This window comes from Rhea pennata, chromosome 2, assembly GCF_028389875.1.
Source record: "Rhea pennata isolate bPtePen1 chromosome 2, bPtePen1.pri, whole genome shotgun sequence".
In the NCBI taxonomy this organism is placed as follows: Eukaryota; Metazoa; Chordata; class Aves; order Rheiformes; family Rheidae; genus Rhea; species Rhea pennata.
The window spans coordinates 35,656,464-35,682,613 of record NC_084664.1 but is presented as its reverse complement, the minus strand read 5'-3'; the positions used below and the strand labels follow the sequence as shown (position 1 = coordinate 35,682,613).

Here is a 26,150-nt window from a genome sequence, read left to right as displayed (position 1 = left end):
AACAAGATTAATTTACAGCTCTCCAACTCTGCTTATTACTTTGGGAACAGATCCAGAGAATGGTCTTATCTCAAGCTGTATCAAAATGGATTGTAGACTTTGAGTGGAAAATAATAAGTTAAATTTATTCTGTTCTTGTTGATATTAGAGCTGGAAGTTGCTAAAAGCTGGAGCTCAATACTAGAGATTACTAAGGGCTGTATGGCTTGTATGTTTACATTAATAACTGTATGCTTACATTAAATGTCAGCTATTAGGGAAGCTGGTTTGTTACTTTATTGTTTAATGTAAATTCTATTTCTTGTTGCTAATCTAAGTGAGGTTCTTGTGAAAAATACTCTAAAGTCCTTTTAACTCATGAGACTAAAACACATGAATGAATTTGCCGTGTGTTAGCTGAGCTGCAGTAGCTGTGCATGCTTTCATTATGAGGCAAATGGGAAGTAATATGATATAACCTGTAATGAAAAAGGATTGCCTGAAGTTGCTTTAGCTCATATGATATAAGCTAAGAATGCATACAGATGTCTTTTTTTAAAAAAAAGTTACACAGTTATGTGACCTGTTACTGAAATTCATCATAGATGATTTTGTGTTATCATTTGGATGTTTGAGACTTGATCCTCTTTTCTGCAACAGTCTTCTATCAGGACATCAAAATGCCTCTACGTCTTAAACTCTTGGCATGAGGAGGGTGGGGATGTTCATGGCTGCTGAAGAATTTTAGTCAGTGACATTTGATTTGTGGGCAGTGTATGGACAAAAGCAATTTGTTTTTTCGCTTAATTCTCAAGCTCCATTTGTCTGAGCTCCCCACAGGAGACCAACAGGAAGAGGCCAGGGAAAAAAGCCAGTTTATTCAAATAGAGTTATTTGCTGATGTAGCTTGAAACCAGACTCTTTTTTGGGGAAGATGCTGTGGAGTGCTTGCTGTATTGCTTGAGTTTTAGTTACGGTTTTGGTAGTCACATATTTACAAAGTACACTCTCAAGGTAATTTTAAAGTGTGGTTGCTTTTAGTAGTGTGCATCCATTTTATGCACTTCTTACTGTTTTGGTTCTACAGTGACTGGGGCACTTAATGCTTATTCTGGCCTATATATTGCAGCTGAATCCACTCAAGTGGAAGTGTAATCCGGGCATACTTTTTTTTTTTTTTTTTTTTTTTTTTTTTTTAATCCTGTTGGAATTTGTCCCATAAAATGTTAACAGATGCTATAACTTAAGCCCTGTTTTAACCTACTTAATTTTCAAATATCAATTTTTATTGTATTTATTTATTTATTTACTTATGTGAGCTTTCTAGAGACTGCAGAAAAACTGCATGGGAACATGTTAGTATTGCCTTTCGAACAATCTATTTGCCAGGACAGTTTATACATTGTTGCAGCCCAGCTTGATCTATTGTCTAAGTAGCACAGAATGTATCAGTCCTCTACAAAACAGTAGATTGTTAGCCTATTTTCATAGACCTCACATACCCAATGTGTGTAGAATTCATGCACTTTTTTTTTTCTTCCCCTAGGGAGAGAACGATCTAGCAGAGCATCTTACTTTCTCTCTTCAAGGAGAATAAAATAAGGGCAGTCTGTCTTCTATATATCTGAACTATCTTAACTCTTGATAGAATGTTTCATCTGCTTTAAGAAACAAAGACCCGATCAGCAAAACTTATTCATGTTTATTTTGGTTTGTCTTTTTATAGTCTTTTCATGTCAAATGTTCATGATTTTGCCTGGCATGCCAGAAAGACTTGCTTTACGTACATAAAGCATCAAGTATTGTCCTTTGTGCAATAGATAATGTCAGCTGAGGATACTTTTATTACTTCTACTGATCAAATGAATCCTCTGTTCTCTGGAAGTCTTTAATCTGAAAATAATACTTAATGGGTCAGTAGAATTAGGTGAAAATTATTTCATCAATTTGATAATGTGATGCTGGTTATGGATCCATGTATCTAGGACTCCTCTGGACATCTTAATTATGGGTTTCTGGCTTTGAATGCTCAGTATTAACAGGCATCTGTGCTTGTAATGGAGCTTTGACCTGGACCAGCACTCCAAATGTGACCTCACCAGGGCTGAGCAGAGGGGAAGGATCACTTCCCTCAGCCTGCTGGAGACACTGCCTAATGCAGCCCAGGAGACTGTTGCTGCCTTTTCCACAAGGGCACATTGCTGGCCTGTGTTCAACTTGTTCACTAGGACCCCTCGGGAGGGTCTTCTGCAAAGCTGCTCTCCAGCTGGTTGCCCTGCAGTGTGTGCTGGGGCATGGGGTTATCCTTTCCCAGGGGAAGGACTTCGCATTGCCTTCTAAACTTTGTGAGTTTCCTCATTGCCCATTTCTCCAGCATGTTGAGGTCCCTCTGAATGGCACCAGTATTACCCCAAGTATTGCCCCCTGGGCTGCACCACCAGTGATTGGCCTCCAGGTGAACTTTGTGCTGCTGATCACAACCCTTCGAGTGTGGCTATTAATCCAGTTTTTAATGTACCATGCAGCCTGCTTATCTGCCCCTACTTCATCAGTATAGTGTCGATGAGTGTTATGGGCAAGACAGTTGAAAGCTAAAGCTAAATTAAGGCTAAACATTGTCCACTGCTTTTTCTTTATCCACCAAGCTAGTGTATGTCGAGTGTCTGTAAATGTTCTCTAATCTGATCCTCTTCCACCAAGGGTACTTCTTCCATGCTCCAAGCTTCTCCTCTGGTCCAGGGGCCTTAGGATTCCTGAAGACTGGTCTTACCAGTAAAGAGGGAGGTGAAAAAGACATTGAAGACCTTGGCCTTTTCTGTGTCCTTTATCACCTAGGCTGCTGCCCCATTCAACAGTAGGCCCACATTTTCCCTGGCCTTCCTTTTGCTGTTGATATACCTATACAGGCCTTCCTGGTGCCATTCACATTCCTTGTTGGATTCAATGCCCAAATGGGTGTTGTTTTTCCTAACCTCATCCCTGCATGCTTCAACAGTGTCCCTACACTCCTTGCAGGTCTCCTGTCCTGGCTTTCACCTCTTGTTCAGTTCTTTGTGTTTGAGTTTAGACAGGAGCTTGTTGTTCATCCAAGCAGGCTCTGTGCCACCTTTGGTTGATTTCGTGCTTATCAGGCTGGCTCATTTTTGAACTTGGAGGAGGTGTTGCTTGAAAATGAGCCAGCTCTCCTGGACTCTCTTCTCTGGGGCAGTTTCCTGTGGATTTTTTCCAAGGAGATCCTTGAGTAGGCCAAAGCCTGCTCTCCCGAAGTCTAGGATTTTGATCTTTTTTTTTTTTTTTTTTTTTTTTTTTTTTGCCTTGCTCCCTCCTTGCAGGATCCTTTACCATCTCTTGGTCAGTGGAGCCATGCTGGTGCCTGAGAGTTGTACCCTCAGCCAGTTCTTTCTCATTTGTGGGTTTGAGGTCCAGCAGAGTTCCTGCCCTCATCAGCTTCATGATCAGCTGTGTTAGGAGGTTGTCATCAAGGCACTTCAGAAAACTGGTGGGTTGCTTGTGCCCTTTCAGGAGATACCAAGAAGATTAAAGTCCCCCAAAAGGACCAAGGCCTGCAAACATGATGCTACTACAGTTGTCTGAAAAAAAAAAAAAGCCTCATCTGCTTCATCTTGATGAGGTGGTTTGTAGCAGTCATCCACAACATCACCCATGCTAGTCTGCCTGCTAATCCTGACCTCAGTTGGTTCGTCAATCTGTCCCTTGGCAAACCTCCATGCTCTTTGACTGCTTTCACATAAAAGGCATCTGACTGTCCTCCCCATCCTGGTGTATTGTTCCTAAAGATCCAGCCGTGGCAGCATTCCAGTTGTATGAGTTATCCCACCATGTTTCTGATCACAGTAAGATCGTAGCCTCACAACTGCACACAGGCCTGTGAATTCCTCCTATTTGTTCCTTGTGTTGGGTGCATTAGTGTACAGGCATTTCAGAGAGGCACTGTAGCATGCGGGTTTCACAGAGAAGGTAGGAGAGTTTTCCCTGCGATGCTGTCTATAAGCACTTCATTGTTTATGTGTTTACATTTGAAGTGGGCCCCTTTCAGCCCTGTTTCCTTGTTTGAGGTCTCTTGTCCACATCACTGTGCACCCTTTGCTTGCTGGCCTGGTCCACCCCTTCCTCACTTGACTGTGGGATGTTCCTTTTGATTGAACTACCCCAACCTGCTACCTGCTGAGGAGAAACCTTTTTATGGAACTGCTACTTCGTTGTACCTTACTGCTGTTGCTACTACTGTTGTTTTTTCCAGAAATTAAATGACTACTATTTGTCTTTTAATTCCTTAGGCTTTGTTCCCCTTTTTTGTAGTCAGGTATATTTTTCTTCCTAGTCTTAGTGCAGACTTGCAAGTCTTGTGGTTGTAAGAGAAGATTGCCCTAGTCAGTTCCCCAAGGACTTCCAGTTTTACCTGGCTGAGGTCATCTGAAAAGTTAGTAGTGTAAATTCTTTCTTGGTAATACTGAGAGTTCTTGCTCTTGCTGATAATACTCACATCAGTTTTCTAATTGCAAAGAGGTTTTTTTCTTGTGTTTTTGATTAAGATAACAAACCAATGAACCCCTAAGCCAGACGCGAATCTTTGATATTTTATCTTCCAAAGAAGCCTTCAGTTTGAAGGAGGGAATAAAGAGTGATTTGCTGATTGCTCTCAGAGTTACTTCCTCAATATATTTTGTGTGTATTCTTAGTGGTTTCATCTTGTGTTCCTGCCTTTCTAAATTATGTCTGTATAAACCGTAACTATTTTGTACTTCTAAATAACTTAAGGTGGTTCTAGCATTCTATATGCTTCTTTTATTGAATTTCAGATCATTTGAAGAGCTCATGACTTGAACTCATAATTAAGCTATCATTTGAGGGTTTTCTTCCTCTGTTTTTGTTGGAATAATCTGTACTTGTTTTCCCATGACTATTTCTTGAGGAAACTGCCAGTCCCCCTGAACTATGCTTTCCGTATAACTGCTGGCCATGAAATCTTGCTTAAAACCTGAGGAGAATTTGAAGCCTGCTTTATTTTCTCAAAAATCTTCTTATTCTGCTGTTTTTTTTTTCCTTTTTTGAATAATCATTAATTTGGTATGTGATGTACTTTCTACTTCAAAAGAAAGAACTGGTAGAAAGTGCTAGTGAGGGGGCAAGTTTATTGCTGCTTACTTGTACTACTGTGTATTAACATGTTTCAAGAAGTTGAAGGACACCCTGTCCTGTTTTATTCCTTTTCCAGTACATGTCTGAATAGTTATTTCCTCACCATGAAATGCCTTGAAAGATTTCAGTAGCTTTCTCCTTAAGTAAAGCCTCACTTAGCTTTTATTTTTCCTTGCTTTGGAGGGCTTACGGTGAGCTCTCACTATAGTCATGTCTAATTCTTTTCCCTTTATTTATGCTTCTTAAAATTCTCTGGATATATTCCATTACAGTCTGGACCTCAAAGCAAATGCTTGTATTTGTGATGGATAGAAGGCCCTTCCCTTTCTGGTGCTTGTCATTCCTGAACAAACTCCATACCTGGGTATCACTACTTCAGAACTAATTTTAAACTAGCAAAACCAGACTTCGTGGGATATCTAACATGACTGAACACTTAAGTGCTCCTCCCCTCCCCAAGCTAAGTATTTAATTTCATCCCTGTTTGTTTAAAATCAGTCATCACAGTTTGGGTAAATCAATGTGCACTGTTGATTAGTTTACAAGTCCTTGGAGTATTGCCCATGGCCTGCTGTTTTTGACCTTTAATAGCTTTGTATCTTGATGATATGTTGTTATTTGTTTCAAAATAAGCTGTTCCAAAAAGCAGTTGTTTTTAAAAATGTTTTTGAAAATACTAAGGGTAATACTAAAGTAGATTAGAAGTGGGTTTCAAAAGCCCACTTTAAATCTGTAGTGTTCAACTCCTAGTGCTGATGATCTTTTTTTTTTTTTTTTTTTTTTTTTTTTTTGAAGTTTTGTGGACTGTTAGGCTGGTGCATCCATCTGGGGCTCCATGCTGAGGCAGCCCATTAGTTGTCTTGCAAATACCATGACTGGGGAAGAATGAAGGGCATTCCTTCCATCTTTTATTTCAATATCCCTTCCTAAGTCTGGAGTTGCAGGAACCTAAACTAGGATTCTGTGAATTCTGCTGAAAAAGTTGAGAATGAACAGGTAGTGTTTTCTGTTGCTAAAATGCTATTTCTCCAGATTTTTGACTCCTATGCTCAATGCTTCCAGCAGCTTGCTTAAGTGAGGCAGAATAAAAGTTCAAAGTAATATCAACATGTGAAATGTTAAGAAGTGATAGCAAGATAAGATTCCTTAAATATTCACTGGAACGTGATCTTATTCAGCTCTATTTAATGCAATAATTCTGTAGTTTTTACTAACTGTTTCTGTTTATCCTTTCAGGCTAAAGGTGTTGGAACAGATGTTGGAAGATGTTAGCTGTGGATACAGGGGTTGTGGAGGAGTGGTTATCGGAGTTCAAGGTAATATATTATCAGATATTCAGTAGTAGTATTTGAGTTGCTGCTGTAACAGTATGAAAGAGTGCTTGACTGCTGTAGAAAATGAAGACAAATGTTAACCTTGGGTTATCACATTAAATATACAAATCTATACTTGAAATGATTCTTTTTTTTTGCTTGTTGTCTTGGGGTTTACATACTGATACAGAACAGTGAAAATGTGTATTGCAGATGAATGGTGGGAATCTGCAATGGGCTATGGTAAAATAATTTTTATCACAGTGCTTTATTTCAACTTTTTTGCTTTATTTTGACTCTTTGCTGAGAACGAAGAACTACAGCCTAACAAGTTGTACCCAAAATACTGGTCTGTCAAATATTTGTGTGCCATTTACCTTTTACAGAATATACAAATTATTCACACTTTTTCTTTCCAGAATGGCTTCTTTATGTCTTATCATTCAAAATTTAACTGTGTGATAGTTACTGTTCATGTTAGTTGATGAACTACTGTGACTTCTCTCATATCCTATTTGGACTTTGATCATTCTGGTTTTTTTTGTATACCATTTACAGGCAGATGCCGATTTAATTCCTTTGCAGCTCGCATTTGCCAGCTGTTGCATTGTTGTGTTAGACCAGGCCTGGCTCTAAGGAGGGCAAAACAATGTAACAGAAGACTTCAGAAATAAAGCAGAATACAGACACCATTTGTCTTCCATCTGCCTTTACTTCAGGAGAAACATCTGGACATACCAAACAGTAGCTGGATATTTTTTAGTATTGATTTTTTTGAGTTCTTTCTTTAGCAGTGCTAAAGACAACTTTGAAGTAAGGAACTGTTGTTTTACCATGCCCTGATGAGTAACTTGGTCAGGTACCTACAATGGCAGATGGATAAGCTAGGTGCAAGGAAGTCAGAATTTCTGTAGTTGTTACTTCAGTGTAACCTTGCCAGCATGGTATCAGTATGTAAATGCTGCTGTTCAGCTTGCAAAATGATGCAAATCAGAAAGAGTAAATTTGTCATTATTCTGATGTGGTGTGCTTCAGTATTTTCTATCTGAAACTTGATACAAGTTTCTGGGTACAATTACTAAATAGGCACTACTTGCAATAGGGGATGAGTCATACAGCCCCATTCTACTCTGAGCCTTAGTCTTAAGACTCTGATTCTCTGACGGCTGAAAAAGTGGATTTATGTAACACCTTGACTTAATAGTTTTAAAAAATTTGACAAATAAAAATTCAAGCTTAATTGTGTAACTCTAGCCTACTAAACTATAACTTCTGGTCATAGTCAAATTGTAATCTCGAAACTCAACCAAAAGATTCATATACTGTCTGTGTATCAGGGAGAATACCTTGAGTATGCTGTATAATTGTAGAGATAATGCAATGTACCGTATTATAGATTCATATGGATTCTAGTCCAATCTTATTTCTCTGTTAGAATTTGTCTTGAATTATTAGATAATCCTGCAATTGTTTCAAACTATTGTTGAAGTGTCAGCCTGAATTTGTGACCAATGTATCCTGTAATAATGGTCACTGGCTCTGTACAGTCAGACTAGAGAAAACTCTGTAGCAGTTTGCAAACTGGTACTCAAGTTTTACAGTGAACGCCTGCGTGCGCTCAAAATCAGCAAAAATGGAGTGGGAAGTTTTTTCTGGTTTTGTTCATGTATTTTTTTGTGTGCTCAGCAGGATTGCAACTGTTCATCTATTTCCCATCCGATTTAATTACGTTCTGTATGGAACTGTCTGCAGAATAACGATAAATGTAACATGTCTTCTAGCAATTTTGTTGTTTTAAATGTGGTGATTTCTATATTGAGTATGTCTTTGCAAAACAAGCTTTATTTTACTGTAAACTATGATAATAGAAACTTGTGATGGAAGACTGTTGTTGAAATAGCTGTTATATTTTAATACTAAAATTGTTTTTTCTAATAGTTATAATAAATATTTCAGACACTGCCAGAAGCATCCATATCCAGTTATGCTACAAACTTGAAAGACAAGAGTGCTCTGGTTTCGTCTCTTTACAAAGTAATTCAGGAGCCACAAAGTGAGGTGCGTATATCAGATGTCCCTGATATAAGACATGTCTGATATAATGGCTGCAGAATAAAGACTTTCTTGCTAGTTAATCATATTCCAGCTAGCTTGTTCAGAACTACTACTACAAAATACTTCTAATTTTATTGGGATGTGTTCTTAGCAATGACAGCATGATTGAAACTATTGTTACATGCAAATCAAGGCTAAGCTTGTAGATCACACACAAAAGCTTCTGGACTTGAGTATAGAATTGAGGAGTATGTCAAAGAATTGAGAAAATGTTTGAGATTATCTGAATTCTTTCTTTCTGTAACTCAGTATCTCTTGAATGGGACTCTATAACTGTCCTCTTGGGCTGTAACAGATAGAATTCTGATAATGTTAGGTAGACTTGCAATCCTTTCACACTGTTGTGTAGGTGTTAGGGGTCTTTGTTCTAAGCGCTAATAAATTTATGCATCCGTACAACAGATGTGCTTTTGCTGAAGTGATGGCAAAAGAAAAACCCTTTCACTTCCTCAGAATTTTCTTGGGCGTGGGGATGGGGGTTGGGGGGTTGTTCTGCACATGTGCAAAGGATATTCCATGCCCCATGACTGCAGTACTTTTAATGGGTCTAAGTGAGATCAGAACAGACTGAGCTGCTTTTGGTTGGATCTTGGTAACTATATTGTCTCCCTTTCTACCATCTAAGAAAACTTTGTGTATGAGTTGAGAAGGCATGCTCAAAAAAATCAAAATTATTTGAAAACAGTGTTACTTGAAAACTGTTCCAAGTCCTTCATTCCTCTTCTGAAAAGACATAGTACAAGGAACCTTGCCAAAGTTTATAATGATGCCAAATAGTGGACAGAGGGTAAAACACTTCCTGTACAGGTACATCTTTAGAGAGGTTGCTGGTAGAGAAACTCTCAGGTTTTCCAGTAGAGAAGAAATACCATCACTTTTCTTTATGTTGCTTAGAAAAGCATTTTGGGTCATTTCAACTTCTGACTCAAGCCTAGCTGGTTTTCAAGATTACATTACATAGTCATATGTATTTTGAGGAGTCTCTATGTGCATAGGCTTCAGATGGTACATTGATATATTCTTTGATTTCTTACTACTTCTGGCTGTGATCAAGGTTCTTATGGGACCTTAGGAGCAGGGTGGCCAGGGCCCTGATAATTCTACTCAGGAGATTCTTGGAATAATTCTGGGGCAAGGTATCAAAGAATTCTCTATTAAGTGAGACTTTGAATTGAAATAAAAAGTCAATGTTAACATGTGAAAGTGTTGTGAGGCCCTGAGAGAACAATCCTAAAATCATTATTTGGGCAATTCTGTGAGCAGCTGACACTTTGCAGAAAGCACTGCTTGAAGCTTTCTACATTGTGAAAATACCTAAAAGCAAACACTTGAAAAGATGATTAATTTCTTTGAACTGTGCTGTTTGTTTGTGTTTTTTTTAGCTCTATTACCTGCATTGTATAACCATAACCTACATTGTAGTTTAGGACATGTGCTGTCTTTTCTTATCTCATGCCAAGGGAGGGGATCAGTGTATGAACCCTACAAATGCTGCTGAGATAAAAATAGACAAACAACCCTCCACCTCTATTTTTACCTTTTGAGTATATGTGCTTCTGATATACCAATTATCTGTACCTTAATTGTGTTTAATCTCACCTTTAGGGGATTTTATTTATTTACTAGCATTTGAAGAGTGCAATGTGTCTTTGCATCCATGATTGTGCATTTTCAAAAGAATTTTTGCTTTTCATATACTTTTTTTTCCATTTCCAAAGGCTTAACTTAAGAGAGAAAATTTGAGAGAAAATGAACTACTTATATGCTACAGCCAATTCATAGTAGCTTTGTTAGTAAGCTTTGAGATTGTTGAGCCGTAAATGATGGAGAAAAATGTAATTCAATACTAGGAGAGTCTCCAGTAGGTATGAAGATTTAAGGTGGTACTTCACTGGGTAGACACTTGATGTCCAACGTTAATTTCTTTTTGAAAAGGTTTCTTTGCTTCTTCAGAAAGTCAAGATTTTTTGTTGTTTTATGCATAAAGTGCTGTTGTGCTTTTAGATAATACCCTTTCTACTTCCTAGTGCAAATGCCTGAGTGAGTGTTTGGATTGTCTAACATGCTTGGATGCAACTTGAAAGGAGCAAGGATGAAATTGCTGGAGTATTCTTTTGTTCTAGCATTAAAACATGTCTCAGTCTGTTTTTTTCATACCTTTTGCAATTGATCTAGTGTGAAACTGTATTTTGAAATGGCAACAACTCATCAATGTGTTTTGATATTAGGTTTTATGATGTTGTAATGGCGTTTTGAGGAAGAAAAACTGTTCCTCTACTGATTTACATATTTAAACTTGTTGATTTAAAGCTGTCTCAATTGAGATAATGATGTGAACATGGATACCTGTCATAGCTGTTTCTATCCTTTTTAAAATTCAACTACGTCATTCTAAACTGATATTTCATTAAATGAAACAAGCAGATTGTCTGAAAAATAAAAACTGAAAGAAGAAATCACTTGCACTGGTAACCTTTTCCAGCAGGATTACTGATACTCTGTTTTTACACTGACAAGTCATTTAGTTTGGCTTGCTTTTTTTTCTTTGTAGATTTTCATAATTTTTTCATAGATTTTTTTTCCAGAGACTAGTTACATATGTTGAAAGATTAAAAAATACTTGTTTGTTTTTGGTTGTTCCAGATTTCTAGTACTTAAACAGGTAAAGGATTAGGTTTCTTTGTTTAGATATGTTACATTTGAATCCTTCTGTCCTTCAGAGATTTGTAGCTTGGAAATGTCACATTTTATGTAATGCTTTTTTTTTTTTTTTTTAACAACTACTAGCTAGAATTGGTTCAGAAAATGTTAGAAGCACCTGGAATCTCAGATTTTCATTTTGTGAAGTTTACTAATGCATCAAGATTCTAGATTTTTTTTCAAAAAAGTGTCTTAGATGATCGAGTCTTTGTATTTGTTATTTGCAAATATGTGATTTAGAATATTTCTTGATGACTTCCATTGTCTGTTAAACCTAGAAATAGATAGAAGTTTCTGAAAGATTAAAATAAGAATATGAAGATTTAATTACCTAGTTGTAATAATTTGAATATGGGTATTATGCTGTTTTCACTCAGGTAAAGTGTGTAGCATTTTTTGTATGCACTATTTGAGCTCTAGAGTAATGAGAGCTTCTATTTAGGTACTTTTCTTGCCCCTTACATATTGAGGGCATGATATGAGCTGTGGTCATAACCAGTACAGTCTTTATCCCTTTGAGGCTGGAGAAAGTGAGCCAAAAATGAGAGGAAGGAGCTGTTGGTATTCTTCTTTCAGGTGGGATGGAAGACTCCACTATCATCATCTGGAAGTTGTAAGGGATGAAAAGTATGTAATGTGTGACTTAGGCAATTACTACTTCAATCACATCCAAATAGCTAAAATGTAAAGTTTATAGTCATATAATTTTGTCCAAAGGATTCATCAATTTTGCTTCCGCACAAGGAAGGTGCAGTTTCTTGTAATATTTTATGTCTTAACAATTGTAATTTATATTTCAGCTTTTGGAGCCAGTTTGCCATCAACTCTTCGAGTTTTATCGCAGTGGTGAGGAACAATTACTGCGGTTTACACTGCAGTTTCTACCAGAGTTGATGTGGTGCTATCTTGCTGTCTCAGCCAGCAGAGATTTGCAAAGCAGTGGTTGCATAGAGGCTCTTCTCCTAGGAGTTTACAACTTGGTTTGTATTTGCACGTAATTATTCAGGCCTAAAAATACTAATGTGCTTTTTGGGGATACTATATATTTTGCTGGGGAATAATGAGAAGTTTTGTTTCAGAACTGAAATGAAGTGATCAGGTGTCTAAAGAGGGAACTGTCTTAAGCGCTGTTGCACAGTTTAATTCTTGAAAGTGATGTGCTAGTCTGAAATCTATAACATAAACTTAGATTCTTTCATCTTGGAGAATATTTTCTTTGTTCTTTTTCTGGTTCTTGAAGTATAATGCACTAATAGTTGAAGGGGCCAGAAGACTCTTAACAATTTTTTTTCCCTCCTAGATATTGCCGTTAAATGTATGTTCCCTCAGACTTTTTAGAGGAACTGCTTTTGAAGTAGTTGCCTCTATTTTCTAGGATATCTTGACTATTAGAGGAATTGCAGAAATGTTGCTTTTAGCACATTTTTGGTCCTTGATTTTTGAACAAATTGCTCAGATTTGAGAATTTAAAGGTCTCTTTTCATTTTGTTAATAACCTTAACATGAGATCTTTTTCATATTTATATGAAAAAATACTGATTTTTATTAAATTATGACTTTGAAAAACAGAATTATGATGGAACCTTTAAGAGCATCATATTTTAGTTATTACAAGCTGAATGCATTTAATCTTTCTATGACTATTTTGAAAAGTTTAGTGTTAAGTCTTTTGGCGTTCTTTTTGGTGCAGCTTGCATGTTCTGAATGTGTTAGGAAGGCCTTTTGGAAGCGAAACAGTGATGAAATTTGAAGTCTCCTCTTCCTATTCTGAAAATATGGAGAAGGCATCCCCCACCCCCCTTCTCAGAACAACCTCAAATAGCTTTGTGCCAAGATAATGCAAACATTTTCATCCAGGAGCCTACTTAAAAAGACCTGAGCCTTTATATTCAATTTTTCATTTGGCAGAATACAGACTGTACGTGCTTTCTATGTTCTTAGTTATAGCTGAGAAGAAAAACATTCCTGAAAAGCATATGGTGCCTCTTAAGCACCATAAGCTGATTCACTCCTTTATTTCCATGAAAAGGCATCTGAAATGGTTAAAACAGATGTGTCTATAATTACTTGTAATACCTCCTAGGATAAAAGCATTTAGGGTTAAGCTTGAAACCAGTCCAGTAACCTCTTCTCTTAGCTCTAAACAGCTTTTTATCAATTATTGCCATAGTCATTCATCTCCCGTTGCTTGAGGTCAGAGAAATTTTACAGCAAGTTTCTGTGGGAAGCTGTATACTGATGAGATTTTTGGAAGTGATTATTTTTCCTTGCTCTGCTTTAACACATGGTGAAAGCTTATGTTAAAGTAATGCCTAAATTATTGATGCTGATTTCTTTGCCTCTGTTAATGTTATATAATGCTTACAATTTAAACAATATGATACTGGTTGGATGGTACATAGGGATGGTATTGTTCTTCAGTGTACCAGGTTTGAAAGGTAATAGGTGATCTGCTTAGATACTTACTTTATTAGGTAGTAACCCTTCCTTAAATAAGTGCAGTGATCTCTTGGAATCTGAGGGAAATTAACATTCTGAACAGAGTCCTGCAGTCTCTTTCTGAAGCAAATTGAAAAATTTAATATTGCTTAGAATAATTGTAAATTCACTACGTTGTCAGGGATATGGAATTATTGCTGCTGAAGTTAAGATCACAAGTTAATTTGTTCTACTTTCAACTTGGAGATGTAACTGAAGAACAGGCTTCACAGAGGCAGGTAGTGCATGCAGTTGATTTTTAGCTTTCTTGGCTGCAGATTTTCTAATGTACTCTAGATCGTGAAATTTACTTCTGAAACTTAATTATAAATTAGATTAAAATTAAATGTCAAAACATTGGCATTTTTATATTTTAAAGTTTGGGTGTAGCCAGCTTCCTTCCTCTTCCAAATATTCAGGGAACTGTTTTCCACACTAAGGCAAAATTAAAGGGTAAGTGGCTTATGTGGAGATATGAAGGAGCTGTATGACTGTATTCAGACTGAACAGCTCTCTATGCCTTTTTAATACTTTTCAGTATTCCTTTAACACTTTGTATTCCATTTCAAGATATGAGTTTTAATAACTAGTATGTGAAATTAGTCCTTCAACCTAGTGACTTCTAAGAAGGGGTTGTTAAGAGGCACTTTATTGAAGCCCCTCTCTAATCTCTACCTTTGAATATATGAAATCCATTACTGAAACAAACAAAAAAACATTGGATGATAGCACTCAGAATTCACAACTACATTGCAGAACTCTGGAAACACTCTAGTAACAGTACTAGAGGATAGTATATACCATTGCTGACTCCACTTCCTTCTATCTAAATACACAATGTGTATAGAATTTCTTTGTGAATATTGAAATTTTTATAAGCGACTGGCTGACATCCTTGAGATCCTGAGTGTGTGCTTGATGGGGAAGTTAGGTTAACTGCAAGCCAAACCTTCAAGGTGCAGCCAATAATCCTTCCCACAAACTGGAATGTTGCTTTCTCTATGTACCATTACCTTCTTGAAAGTACTCTCTGCTATAGCTGTGGTAATTGCCGTTCCTTTCTCTTGTAAATCCTATTGGTGCTGCATAGTGTTCTTGCAGATTTGGTTTAATCTTGGAGTTCAGAACTTCTTATTTTTGAAACTTTTGCTTTGAAGTACTTCAGTGCTCTTCTGTGATAGCCTGGTGCATCTTTTTGGCCTAACCCTTTAGTCTTTGACTCACTTTTAGGAGTGAGAAGTCTACCAACCTACTATTGCGATGATATCTTTTTCAGCTTCTGCAAAGCTTTGCATCCATTCTTTTTTTCCTAGGTTCTTTTTTTCTTCTCCAAGTATATAATTATCAAACTTGAGCTTTTGCAAATATTTTGATGTCTGTTATTAATCTGTATGAGGCTGCACTTGTTTTAGAGCTAAAATGTTTCCGGAGCAAGTGGCTTGCAGACCCATTATTCTTTGGGTGAATAGTTTTCAGAACAGAATTACAAAGCATTAATCTTGACAAATAGCAAATAGGGTATATTTAAAAATATGGTAACGCTATTTAAATATATTGATTTCCAGTTAGTCTCTTTTAAGGTAGCCAATAGCTGTGCAACTGCATATACCCTTTGCTAAGTCATTTGAATATTAAAAGCAAAGGTATTGCAATTATTGTTCAGAAACAAAACCAAACCACTATGTTAGGAAACAAATAAGGAGGTAACTTCTGGTTTGTAACTCAGATTGTGGCAGTATCCTTGTCTATTCTATAATAGGTTTATTTTCCTTATCCATTCACTCACTTCTAGCACTTAACACTTTTGAATGCCTGGTTTCTGTAGTGCAGTGCAACCCTTGATGCATCTTGTCTTTTGCAGGAAATAGTTGACAAGCAGGGTCATAGCAAAGTGCTGAGTTTCACAATTCCGTCTCTGTCCAAACCTTCAGTCTATCATGAAGTAAGTGACTTTTAAAACATGAAGCTGTTACTGATTGTGAAACACAGCTTTTTGGGGCCTATTCATTAGGAATAAAAGTGAAAATGAATTTGACATTTCACATGATGACATAGTAACGTAATTGACTGCTGCTGACTGCCATCTCTGAGGCCTTTTCAAGTCTGAATAATAATAGCTGCATAACATCCATACATAAATATTTTTGTTTATTTGTTATTTGTTAATTTTGTTTATTTGTTTCTTTTCCCAAGTCTTACACCCTTTTTGATGTAAAAATCATCTCTCAAACCTAAGACTAATAAATAGTCAAGTAACCTTAAGCCCCTTGAAAATTCATGTGCAAATACAGTGACTATCTGTTGTCTGTTTTTAACTTGCATTGTTGTAAGGCTTTGAGTTCTGACTTGTGTCTTTTCTTTCTTTTAGCCTTCCAGCATTGGCTCCATGGCTCTCACTGAAGGAGCTTTATCCCAGCATGGTTTGTCCAGAGTGGTATACAGTGGACCTCATCCTCAGAGGGAGATGTTAACAGCTCAGAACAGGTGAAACCATATAGTAAGATTTTGCTTGAGAATATTAATGAATTTTAACATCTTATATAGTTACATACTTAAGGTATATGCTGGTTTTTTAAAACATGTTTAAACATAGATACATAAAGAAAAGGAGCCCATATTACTACATGAAGGGGAGAAACAATTTACAGACCCAAACTACTGAATTACCAATAGTTATTGAAATATAGTACTAAGTCTCTTCAAATAACTCTTGCAAATTTCAGTGTAAACTTTTTTTTCCTTTAAAGATTAGACTGCCAATTTTACTTTTTTAAATGTTCCTTGTAAACTCCAGGTTCGAAGTACTGACGTTCCTTCTGCTTTGTTACAATGCTGCCTTAAGCTACATGCCTGCAGTTTCTCTTCAGTCGTTGTGTCAAATTTGTTCAAGGTAATTTCTGTAAGTTGATTATACTTAAATTGTCAACCTGAAATGTGATCAAGTTGAGTTTTTTTTTTTCTTACAAGAAGCTTTTCAGAACTTTTTTAAACTTGTCTTTTTTTCCTAAGTGTTTACAGTTGCATTATTTCTGTTTGAAGTATCTCTTATGTGACTTCAGGTTGAGATCCCAAAGTATGTGACTTATATCTAGTACTGTCAAGTTGGAAAAGAAATCAAATCAAGGGAATTGTCTGTTTTTAATTGTAGGTATTTTAACAAAATAAAATCAAAAATATTTTCTAAAATCTTGGTAAATCTTGCATTGCAAGCTTATTAAAAATATTTGAATGCTGTGCAAGTTGAAACTCACCTGAAAGTATAGCAGATCTTGAAACTAGAAGTAAGTTCATTCTTGCGGGTAGTTTAGGTATTTCCAAAACCTGATGCTACTTTTCTACTTTTAAAACAAGTTACCTCTGCTTTAACTGTGATGTCTACTTTTGATCACTTTTTTTTTTTTTTTTTTTTAAGAGGAGAAATGGTACTGAACATGTTGATCTCTAGAATTTTGTGGACTTTCGGTTAAGGAAAAGATTAGATTTGTTTTTGTTAGCCCAGGAAAACCAAGATACAGTCAGAAATCAACTATAGCAACTTTCAGTCAATACTCCAAGGTCTGATTCCTCACAGAAACACAAAATAGTAACGGATACTTGTAAGATCCTTTCCTCTCTGGAGGAGATGAGAGACTAATGGAGAACACACAAATATTTTTAAGAGTCTTTCCAGGAAGAAATTTGTTAGATATAGTCATCTAAAATTTAAGGTAGAGAATTAGCATCTAAGGACTGTAGACTGATCTTGCTTATTCTACTTGACTAGGTTTGGATTATATTTGGCATCAATAATTTAAACAAGTCTTTACCTTCTAGGAAATTGTTCAGATATTTTTGGAGACAAGTCTTTTCCTAGTCAGAAATATTGAAACTTTGGATATGGAATGATTTGATATTAGGGTATTTGACTTTTACCTTAGTTCTTCATTCGCTGCCTGTTTTGGCATCCATGCTTCTCCACTCACTGAAAAAATCTTCTACCTGGCAGCAATTTAGAGATTCAAGAGAATGTATCAAGAGGATGAAAGTGTCTCTCCACTTCTTTGGATGTGGAGCTGACAAAATTCTCGATCTGTAGAGTAACTCTTAACTGCTTTGCGGTGTACTGATTATAGGCTTCTTATTGGAAGATCTGTTTTGTATGAAAGTAATGTTCAGTGAAGGTTTATTCTTCTAGAGAAGTCCAGTTTAGTTTTTATGACTTGTACTTTTCTAAAGAAGCACAAGCTTCTAGTACTTTTATTTATAAAGGTTAAACTTATTGTGTGATAACAATTGCAGCACAAAATATTTTGAGCTAATCTTAAGTATTGTAAATCCATTTTTATGCATTTGGGTGCATTCAGTGATAGTTTGTTTTCATAACATTATCTTACTCTGATGGAAGGTGAAGCAGTTCTGATGTCATTCAAGTCTCTTTTTGTAGGAAGCAACTCAGGTTAGAGTAAGCTTTTAAAAATTGATCAATATTGGCATCTTAATATAGCACGGCTATATTAAGATTTTTTTTTTCTGTAACCTTGTCAGTGTTTAAATTTTAGATCACATTCCTATTGTGAGTAGGATGACCTAGTTGGATTTTTTTTTAATCTAAATTAGCATTTTTATCTAACTAGATCACTCCCTCCATCCCCCAGCTTTACCTAATGCTGGAATGCATATTATTTTAGTGGACTATAACAGTAAGCTTTGAGCCAAATCATTGGCAGAAATTATGGAATATCTGGAACTAAAATGTTGTCTTGATTTTCTTTCTTTTTTTTTTTTTTTTTTTTTTTTCTTTAGCCCAGCTTGCCTCTTCTAGGGGATAACAGGGGTAATATGGGATGGGAGATGCATATCTTAAAAAAACAAACAAACAAACAAAAAAACCTGAGACACTGCATATGTATGTATACATATGCATGTATATGTATACTTTTTTTGGTTGTTCAACTTGGTTAATTTTGGTAACTAGCTCATGTCATCTGAAGATTAGATAAGAGCATTTGTGCTTCATTTTTTTTACCATATATGGACAAAACAAAATGCGAGGGGATGAACTGTGGTGGTTCTAGCATCTTAAAAATATTTTATCAGAAGATTCAGTTTGATTCCCTAACTGGAGATAACATTTTTGTTTTAGCTAGCTATCAAAATTCTGTACAGATTAATATTGCATATTTGCACTCTAGTTTCTAAAAATTTAAAGTTTTAAGCTATTTGAGTAGTTCAACACAAATCACAATATAACCTGAAGTAATATATTCCTTTCCTAACAGTAATAAAGTAGGAGGTAATAACATGAATGTTTATGCAGGAAGTACTTAAATTGTGTATGCTTCTGGCCAACACCAATATCGAATTTGGAGGGAAAACTTGCATTTATTTACAAATTAAAGTGTTTAGCCCTTCTGGAAAATCAAAATTCAAAAGCAAGATAAACTCTTTTTTCCAGAAATATAGATTTAAACGGTTGCATTCAATCACTTAAATTTCATTTCGTGCCAGGCTGAGAAATTCATACTTAAGGTTGTAGGTATCAGTGATAATTTTAATTGAATACTGATGCTCGGAGCAGCAGTTGACCAACTTGATAAGTGGCAACAGAAGCCTAGGGCTTATGGAATTGCTCTTCAGTAACAGATGTGCATATAGTGGAGTAGATATCTTGCTCCATGATAAACATTTCAGTGTTCTTCTTTCCTTGCATGTTACTGGCATGGCTCTCTGCTGTTCTTGATGAAGTCTTCATTTTTTTTTTTTTTTTGGTTTGTTTGGAAATACAGTGAAACATGTCTTAAGGGTCAAATTGAGCTTGTACTAGGTGGCAGGTACATACGGGGAAAGTTGCTGAGCCATGCAGATCTTGGCGGGGGAGGATTTGTTTGTAAATATCTAAAGGAGAGTTGCAGAATAGAGAGGGAGAAGAAAAATGCACAGTAAGTTAGTGGCAAAGTTAGTATTCCTTAAAAAAAAAGTGGGGAGAGGGAGTCCTGCAATCTCTTACAAATGTAACTTAAATACTGCAATACAATCTTACAAGAACTCAAAAAAAATTCTTCTTTCTTTTCTCTTAAATTTTTCTTGTGTCAGAAAATGTCACAAGAAGCTTTCTGATACTAAACTTCCTAAGTTAGTCTAAGTCCTTGCTTTGGAGAAGGGAATACTTTGGTTAATATCATTAAAGATTTTTCCAAGAGTTCAGTAATATGAAGCTGGCTATCTTGAAAAGTCAATGAATTTAATACTTAACCCCTCAGTATCTTTGATTTCTATATGGTTTTGAATCAATTCTACATCAGATTCTGTGGTCAAAACAGATCTCTAAAGCTAACTTTCACTGGATTTTATAATAAAATTTCTCTTTGCTCTGAAACTTGTGTGCAACTATAGTATATGGAATGACACACTTATCTCTCTATGAATAATAATAACAGATAGTCTACTTTCATTTCCTTAAGTATGACTTTTTTTGCTCAGCAGCAAATGCTTTAATTCAGAACTACTTACTTGCAATTTTTTTCTTGTTCAATTGCAATATATAAGTATTGCATGTGATCATTACTAGGATGTCCTCTATCTGTTGTATTTTGAAGAATTTGAACTCTACCGGTAGAGGGCGTATTCTTCTTCCGTAATGAGTAGTAGTCTAGTTCAGCAGAATTGTTGCTGGATACTTTTCTGTGGGTCTATTGTAGTTAAAATGTGTATTAAACTCTTAGCTTTGTAAAAGTGCTTCTACATTATTTACTAATGATAGTTGCTGATTTCTTTAGAATCTGTGTCTGTGGATATCCTCGCCAACAAGTGAGAAAGTACAAGGGAGTAAATAGCAGGATCCCAGTTTCTTCTGAATTCATGGTGCAAATGCTAACAGGGATTTATTATGCCTTGTGAGTTTTTTTTTTTCTTTGTATACACATGCAAAAAGAAATGTCAGCTTAATTTGTACATTCATGTAGGCATATGACCTTAGATGTTTTATTTCCTAGTGAATAAGAGCATGTCTAGTAGTACATGAAGAAGAGAACATACTTCAGCTAACTAGTTGCAGAACTAACCCATGTAACGTTAGAGAAAGAGGGATGAAATAGCATGTAATGGGTATAATTGGTGATGTGGAAGTCTTTGAATAACCTATTCTAACTGTTGTTTACTGCCTACATTTCTACATGGGTAGTTGTGACATCAGGCTAGTTAAAGGGGAGGGGAACACTGCTGCTTTGAAGTGCTGATGTCATTCACCTTTTGATAGTCATGTTGATGTGTGAAGCTCTCTTATTAACTGAAATAACATTTATTAAGACTACTCTACCTTTTAAATATTCTGGTGTTGCTAATGTTAGAACAGTCCTGTTTGAAGTTCAGAAGATGTCATGACTAGCTGATCAACAACTAATTGTGTCATTTTTAAACTGTTCAGGGTAGTAAATGAAAACTAAGCTTAGACACCTCTTAGTTTTCTAGATAGCAGGCAAAATGGACAATAATTAGTTTAACTTCTAAATTGAGCTTGAAGGAATACTAAATCTATGGATGTCATGTGACCAAGAAGGATCATCAGTTGATAGGTGCTAATTTTTATATACAAAATTTATTTTTGTAGTTATAATGGAGAATGGGACCTGGCTCGTAAAGCTATGGATGACATTTTGTATAGAGCCCAGCTGGAACTATATCCAGAACCTCTGCTGGTAGGTGCTTATTTCAACTTCTAGCAGAATTTTTAGTCCAGTAAATTCTTCTGAACATACACCCTTATGCAACATCATGCCAGGAACCTAAAGCCTGCAAGGTCTGTGTAGTTGTGTTTATGTTAATAGCTGAACCTGTAAGTATATAAACACACATTTTTAACATACGTTGTTATTTTATTATATCTCCTAGTGTACAATCAGTTTACATTAAAAGACTTCCAAACCTTGAAGATTTAGAAGATGCAGAAACATGCTGAAGTTCGTGTTAAGTAATAGCCACATTTAAACTAGAAACTTGGCTTTAAATAGCGTGATGGATTTTAAATACAACTTAGTTGTGAGAGAGGCAGTTGCAACTGGTTCTTTTTTCTTTTTTTTTTCCCCAAACCTCTGCAAAATGTTAGTGTGGTTATTTGAACTTAAATTGAAATAATAAAGAGTACTCTTCTTGGAGTAATAAGAATCCCATTGCATAATTCTCCTAAAACTTGGATCTTTCTGTTATGAACTTACCTGCATTTATTCTAGAACATATCTGCATTTGTTCTGTTCTAGGTTGCTAATGCAATAAAAGCTTCATTGCCTCAGGGTGCCATAAAATCTAGTAAAGAAGGTACAAGATGCATTCAGGTTGAAATTACACCTACTTCATCTAGAATATCAAGAAATGCTGTGACTAGCATGTCTATCCGAGGGCATAGATGGAAAAGACATGGTAAGAAACATTATTTGCAATGAACTGAGCTTTTTAGTCCTGTTTAAAATAATACTGAAGTTTTGGATTTTGCACATCTTCACTGTTGATTAAAATGCCTTCAGTGAGTGAATATTGTACCTTAGTTCTCTGTCAGATTGCTTTTCTAAAGAGAATTATTCAGATTTTTAATCTGGGTTTGAGGCAATGATAAAACCAATTACGTATGAAATGAGACATGCCATTCTGCTGCTGCTAGTAAGCAAACAGCACTTTGGAGTTTATTTTCTTAACTGGTGAATGGAAATTCCTGATATTCCTGTTTTCTTCTGAACAGTAATGTGTAGTACCTGAAGCAAAGCCAACATATTTTTAACAGCTTTATCGTTATATTTAGTATTCTTACCAGAAAACCTCATCTGTCTTAAATTACTTAAATGAAACTGGGACTTGAAGATAGTCAGATAAATTTTTATTTTTAGGGCAGATTAACATAAGCGATTCTAACAAGTTGAACGCAGGTCTGTGGTGAAAAGTGGAAAAAAGATGGTACTGCAAAAAGAAACGTTGTATTTCACTTCTACCTACTTCAGATGAAGAACAGTGGATCAACAAGAGAACAAAACTTCTCATTGCTTGCTCTCCTGAGCTAGTAATTCTGAGCACTGGTTAAGGAAGTGAGTGAACATTTATATTGAATTTATTAAAAAAATATTCTGGTTTTTAAAGTTGTATCCTAAAAATTTCTTGTATAATGCACACTATGAAATTTTACAGTATATAGGCAATGCATTTATAAAAATATTGTGACATTCCTTGTCATAAAGGACCTAGCAATATTTCAGCTAAGTGTTGAGAAAATTACATGTGTGTGTATATAGGTATATGTATATACATATATATGTGTGTGTGTATAGACACACGCAGTCTTTGAAAGTCTGAATGAATTGTATGTTGACTTCAGAATTCCTAATGACAAATTTCCATGCCCAATAATCCCTGCTGAAAAAAAGAACTTTAGGGTAGGCATGCAGATAGAGTAACAAGGCTCGTGTTTGGTGATGTTTGTTTGAATTAAAATGAATATTGGAGTTGGTACAAGTCAGGTGACTAACCTTGTCACTCTTTGATCATTGTTATCTCTCCTAGAGTGTGTGGGTGAGGGGATGAATTTGTTGGTTCTATTTTTGTGGTTCAAAAAACTGAGCCCTATACAGAGATTAGGAAGCCGGAGGAGACAATGTGGCACTTGAAGTGGTCCATGTAACGCAGAAGATCAAACTTACAAGACTCCCTGAAACAAAATATTAGAGTCATAGAATTGGTAAGGTTGGAAGGGACCTCTGGAGATCACCTAGTCCAGCCCTCAAGCAAGTGGCCCATATGGGGATTGAACCCACAACCTTGGCATTATTAGCACCATGCTCTAACCAGCTGAGCTTAACCTAACCCCCAAGTCCCTTGAGAGCAAGGATAGCATTTTCCATTACTGTTTGTATTTAAGAATGAATAAATAAATAAATAAACACTACTGATTACTACAGGCTAACCACATTTCCAGCTGAGAAGTATGTGCTTTTTTCTAGTAATTTTTAAAAATTACTTCCACTTGCAGACACTAGATCTTGCTAACCCTTGCTAAAAATCTCAATCCAAGTGTGTTTTGGGAAAAGATCAACTTAATGTTTAATCTTATTGTTGTAGGCAGCTCTGCATGTAACCCTTTTATTCAAGCTATTACTTAGAAGGACACTTTCTAAAGGCAAATTGGTACTGTGGTTTTGAACTACTGGCAGATGTAGTAAATGGAAAGATTTGCAAAATGGATCCATCTACTCATAAATAAATAGGATTTATAGTGATATTGGCCACCACTTATCCACAAGTTATTTTTTTCTGTTCAGTTATTTTGCTTCTAAATTGTAAACCTAAAAAAGAGGATTTGATTGAGCATCAATTTTTGTATTGCTCATAGTTTAAAAACAAGCCTTGAGTGGCTCCTCTGTTTCCACTCGGAAGTGGAGGGAAAAAAAAGGAAAATAATGCAGTATGTAAAGCACATGAACACTTAAATGAGAGGTTATTTATGGAAGCAAGGACGAGAAAATAAAGCGAGCCCTAGTAACACTCTCCTTACTAATGTAAAATTTGTATAACACTGCCTAGTAAAAGAGCTACTAGAAAAACTACTCTATATAGCGTAATGCACGTATGTACAAATGCATGTACATGCGTTATGCATGTACAAATACTCTGACATAACTGACTGAATAAAAAGAACTAAGATGATGTTGGGTAAATAGTAAAAAAAAAAAAGGACGTTGACTAGAGAAGAATGACTAAATGTTAGTTTTTCCCCATTACAATGGTTGACATTCAAGTACTGCACAAGGTTTAGAGATATTAGTCTTTCAGACTCTCTGGAGAGGTGCTAAAACTTTTCTAGGAATCCAGAATGAATGATAATGTTGGGATATAAGCTTGATATTTTTGTAAATAATTCAAAAGCAAAATGTTGACACAACTGTAGAAAGACTGCAGCTTGAGCTTGTGGTGGTTAAAATTCAGTTACAATCTAGATGAGTAGTTTGCTTGTTTGGAAGCACTCATAATAAGGTAGATTATGATTGAAATATCTTTTGAACAAATTTTTGGCAGCTAGTAGTCATTAAAAGTATTTACCAAAATTGGTTGTACTAAACAAAGCATTTAGAACTTGACTCTAAATACGTTTTTCATCAAATGTTACACTATATTTACAGTAGCTTTCAAGGTGACACATTTATTCAATTTTGTCTATACGCTATTTAGCAGTGTCCTTTGGTGTTTTCTCTTTTGCTACATTGGCTTGAGCACTGAATATTAATATCTCTTTCTCAGAAGAATAAACCCTCAGAGTTGTCTAGTATGAAGCAGTGTTACCTTCAAAAAGAAATCCTCTGAAGCTGAAGGCTTGTTTTTAGATATTTTAAAAACTTTTATAGATACATCCCATCCTTATTTTTGAAGGACATGGATTTCATAGTCTTACCACTGCCACAGGTCTGTAGATGCTATGGTCAACAGTGTTACTTGGGGATGAGATACCCAGTATCCTATTTCTAGTTACTTTCTTCCTATAGCTCAGTGCTAGACTCTGAGAAAAATGTGTTTCTTTTAACAAAAAGTAGTTAATAGCTCTTAACTAAAACATTTAGTATAACTGTATTGAGTAAAATTCTTCAGTTGTTTTCCAGTTGATTGGCTACACGTGTGGGAATGCAGCAGGGATGACTGAAGTACTGGTATCAGAATAGGATATTGCAATTAGAAAGGCATGATACCAAGCAAAATAATTATCGCTATTTTGAAATCTATTTTTTTTAAAAAAACAAAAACAAAACTCTGAAAATACCTCAAACACTATGAAGCTGACAGCTTGCTAGGATTGTAACTTGTTACTTGCATATACTAGGAATTCCTATAAGGTGTTCCCCTCCACCCACCCACCCACCCACACACACACACACACACACACACACACACACACACACTTCCCCCCCCCCCCCTCCACTGCCCTGAGTTTATCCTTCTGAAACCTGTCTTCATCTAACTTAGACAGTGGTCTTTGGGTCAGGATTTGTTTTAACAGGACCTTATAGGAACTACTGCATTGTTATCATCTTTATTATTAAAACTCTTGTGCTTACACACAGTTGTCATTTTTATGCTTTGAGTAACAATGTGATTTATCTATCTATTTGTTTATTTATTTATTTTACTTTTTGGCCACACTTGCAGGAATCTTGGAATGTCTTAAAACACTTTTTTAGCCAGGATTAGCATTTGTATATCTTCTGCCATTGACTTCCTTATGTGAAAAGGAGTAATCTTAGAGCAAAGTTGTGTTGTTTTTACCTTAATTTCCTTTTTTCCCAGCATCACAGAAAGTTGCATTGTTTCCCTGTTCTCTGCTGAATTACTTAGTAACTGACTTGTTTGACACAGATAAGTTTATTGTAAATGAAGGTAATTGTAAACCTGCATAAGAGGTTT

General features: G+C 35.8%; 1 protein-coding gene across 3 annotated transcripts in view; it reads left to right on the top strand.

Annotated features, from left to right (window-relative positions):
* HYCC1 (hyccin PI4KA lipid kinase complex subunit 1) overlaps nucleotides 1-26,150 on the top strand; it is a 46,963-nt gene that overhangs the window by 14,936 nt on the left and 5,877 nt on the right. For 2 of the 3 annotated variants that reach the window (XM_062569217.1, XM_062569220.1), the window contains exons 2-10: nucleotides 6,376-6,455; nucleotides 8,409-8,510; nucleotides 12,068-12,247; nucleotides 15,607-15,687; nucleotides 16,114-16,229; nucleotides 16,540-16,635; nucleotides 20,501-20,617; nucleotides 21,331-21,418; nucleotides 21,977-22,136. In XM_062569217.1, coding sequence (XP_062425201.1) covers nucleotides 6,405-6,455; nucleotides 8,409-8,510; nucleotides 12,068-12,247; nucleotides 15,607-15,687; nucleotides 16,114-16,229; nucleotides 16,540-16,635; nucleotides 20,501-20,617; nucleotides 21,331-21,418; nucleotides 21,977-22,136 — 991 coding nt within the window. In that variant the 5' untranslated portion in view covers nucleotides 6,376-6,404. The remainder of the gene's footprint in view (nucleotides 1-6,375; nucleotides 6,456-8,408; nucleotides 8,511-12,067; nucleotides 12,248-15,606; nucleotides 15,688-16,113; nucleotides 16,230-16,539; nucleotides 16,636-20,500; nucleotides 20,618-21,330; nucleotides 21,419-21,976; nucleotides 22,137-26,150) is intronic. The other variant, XM_062569219.1, reaches the window with a different exon arrangement.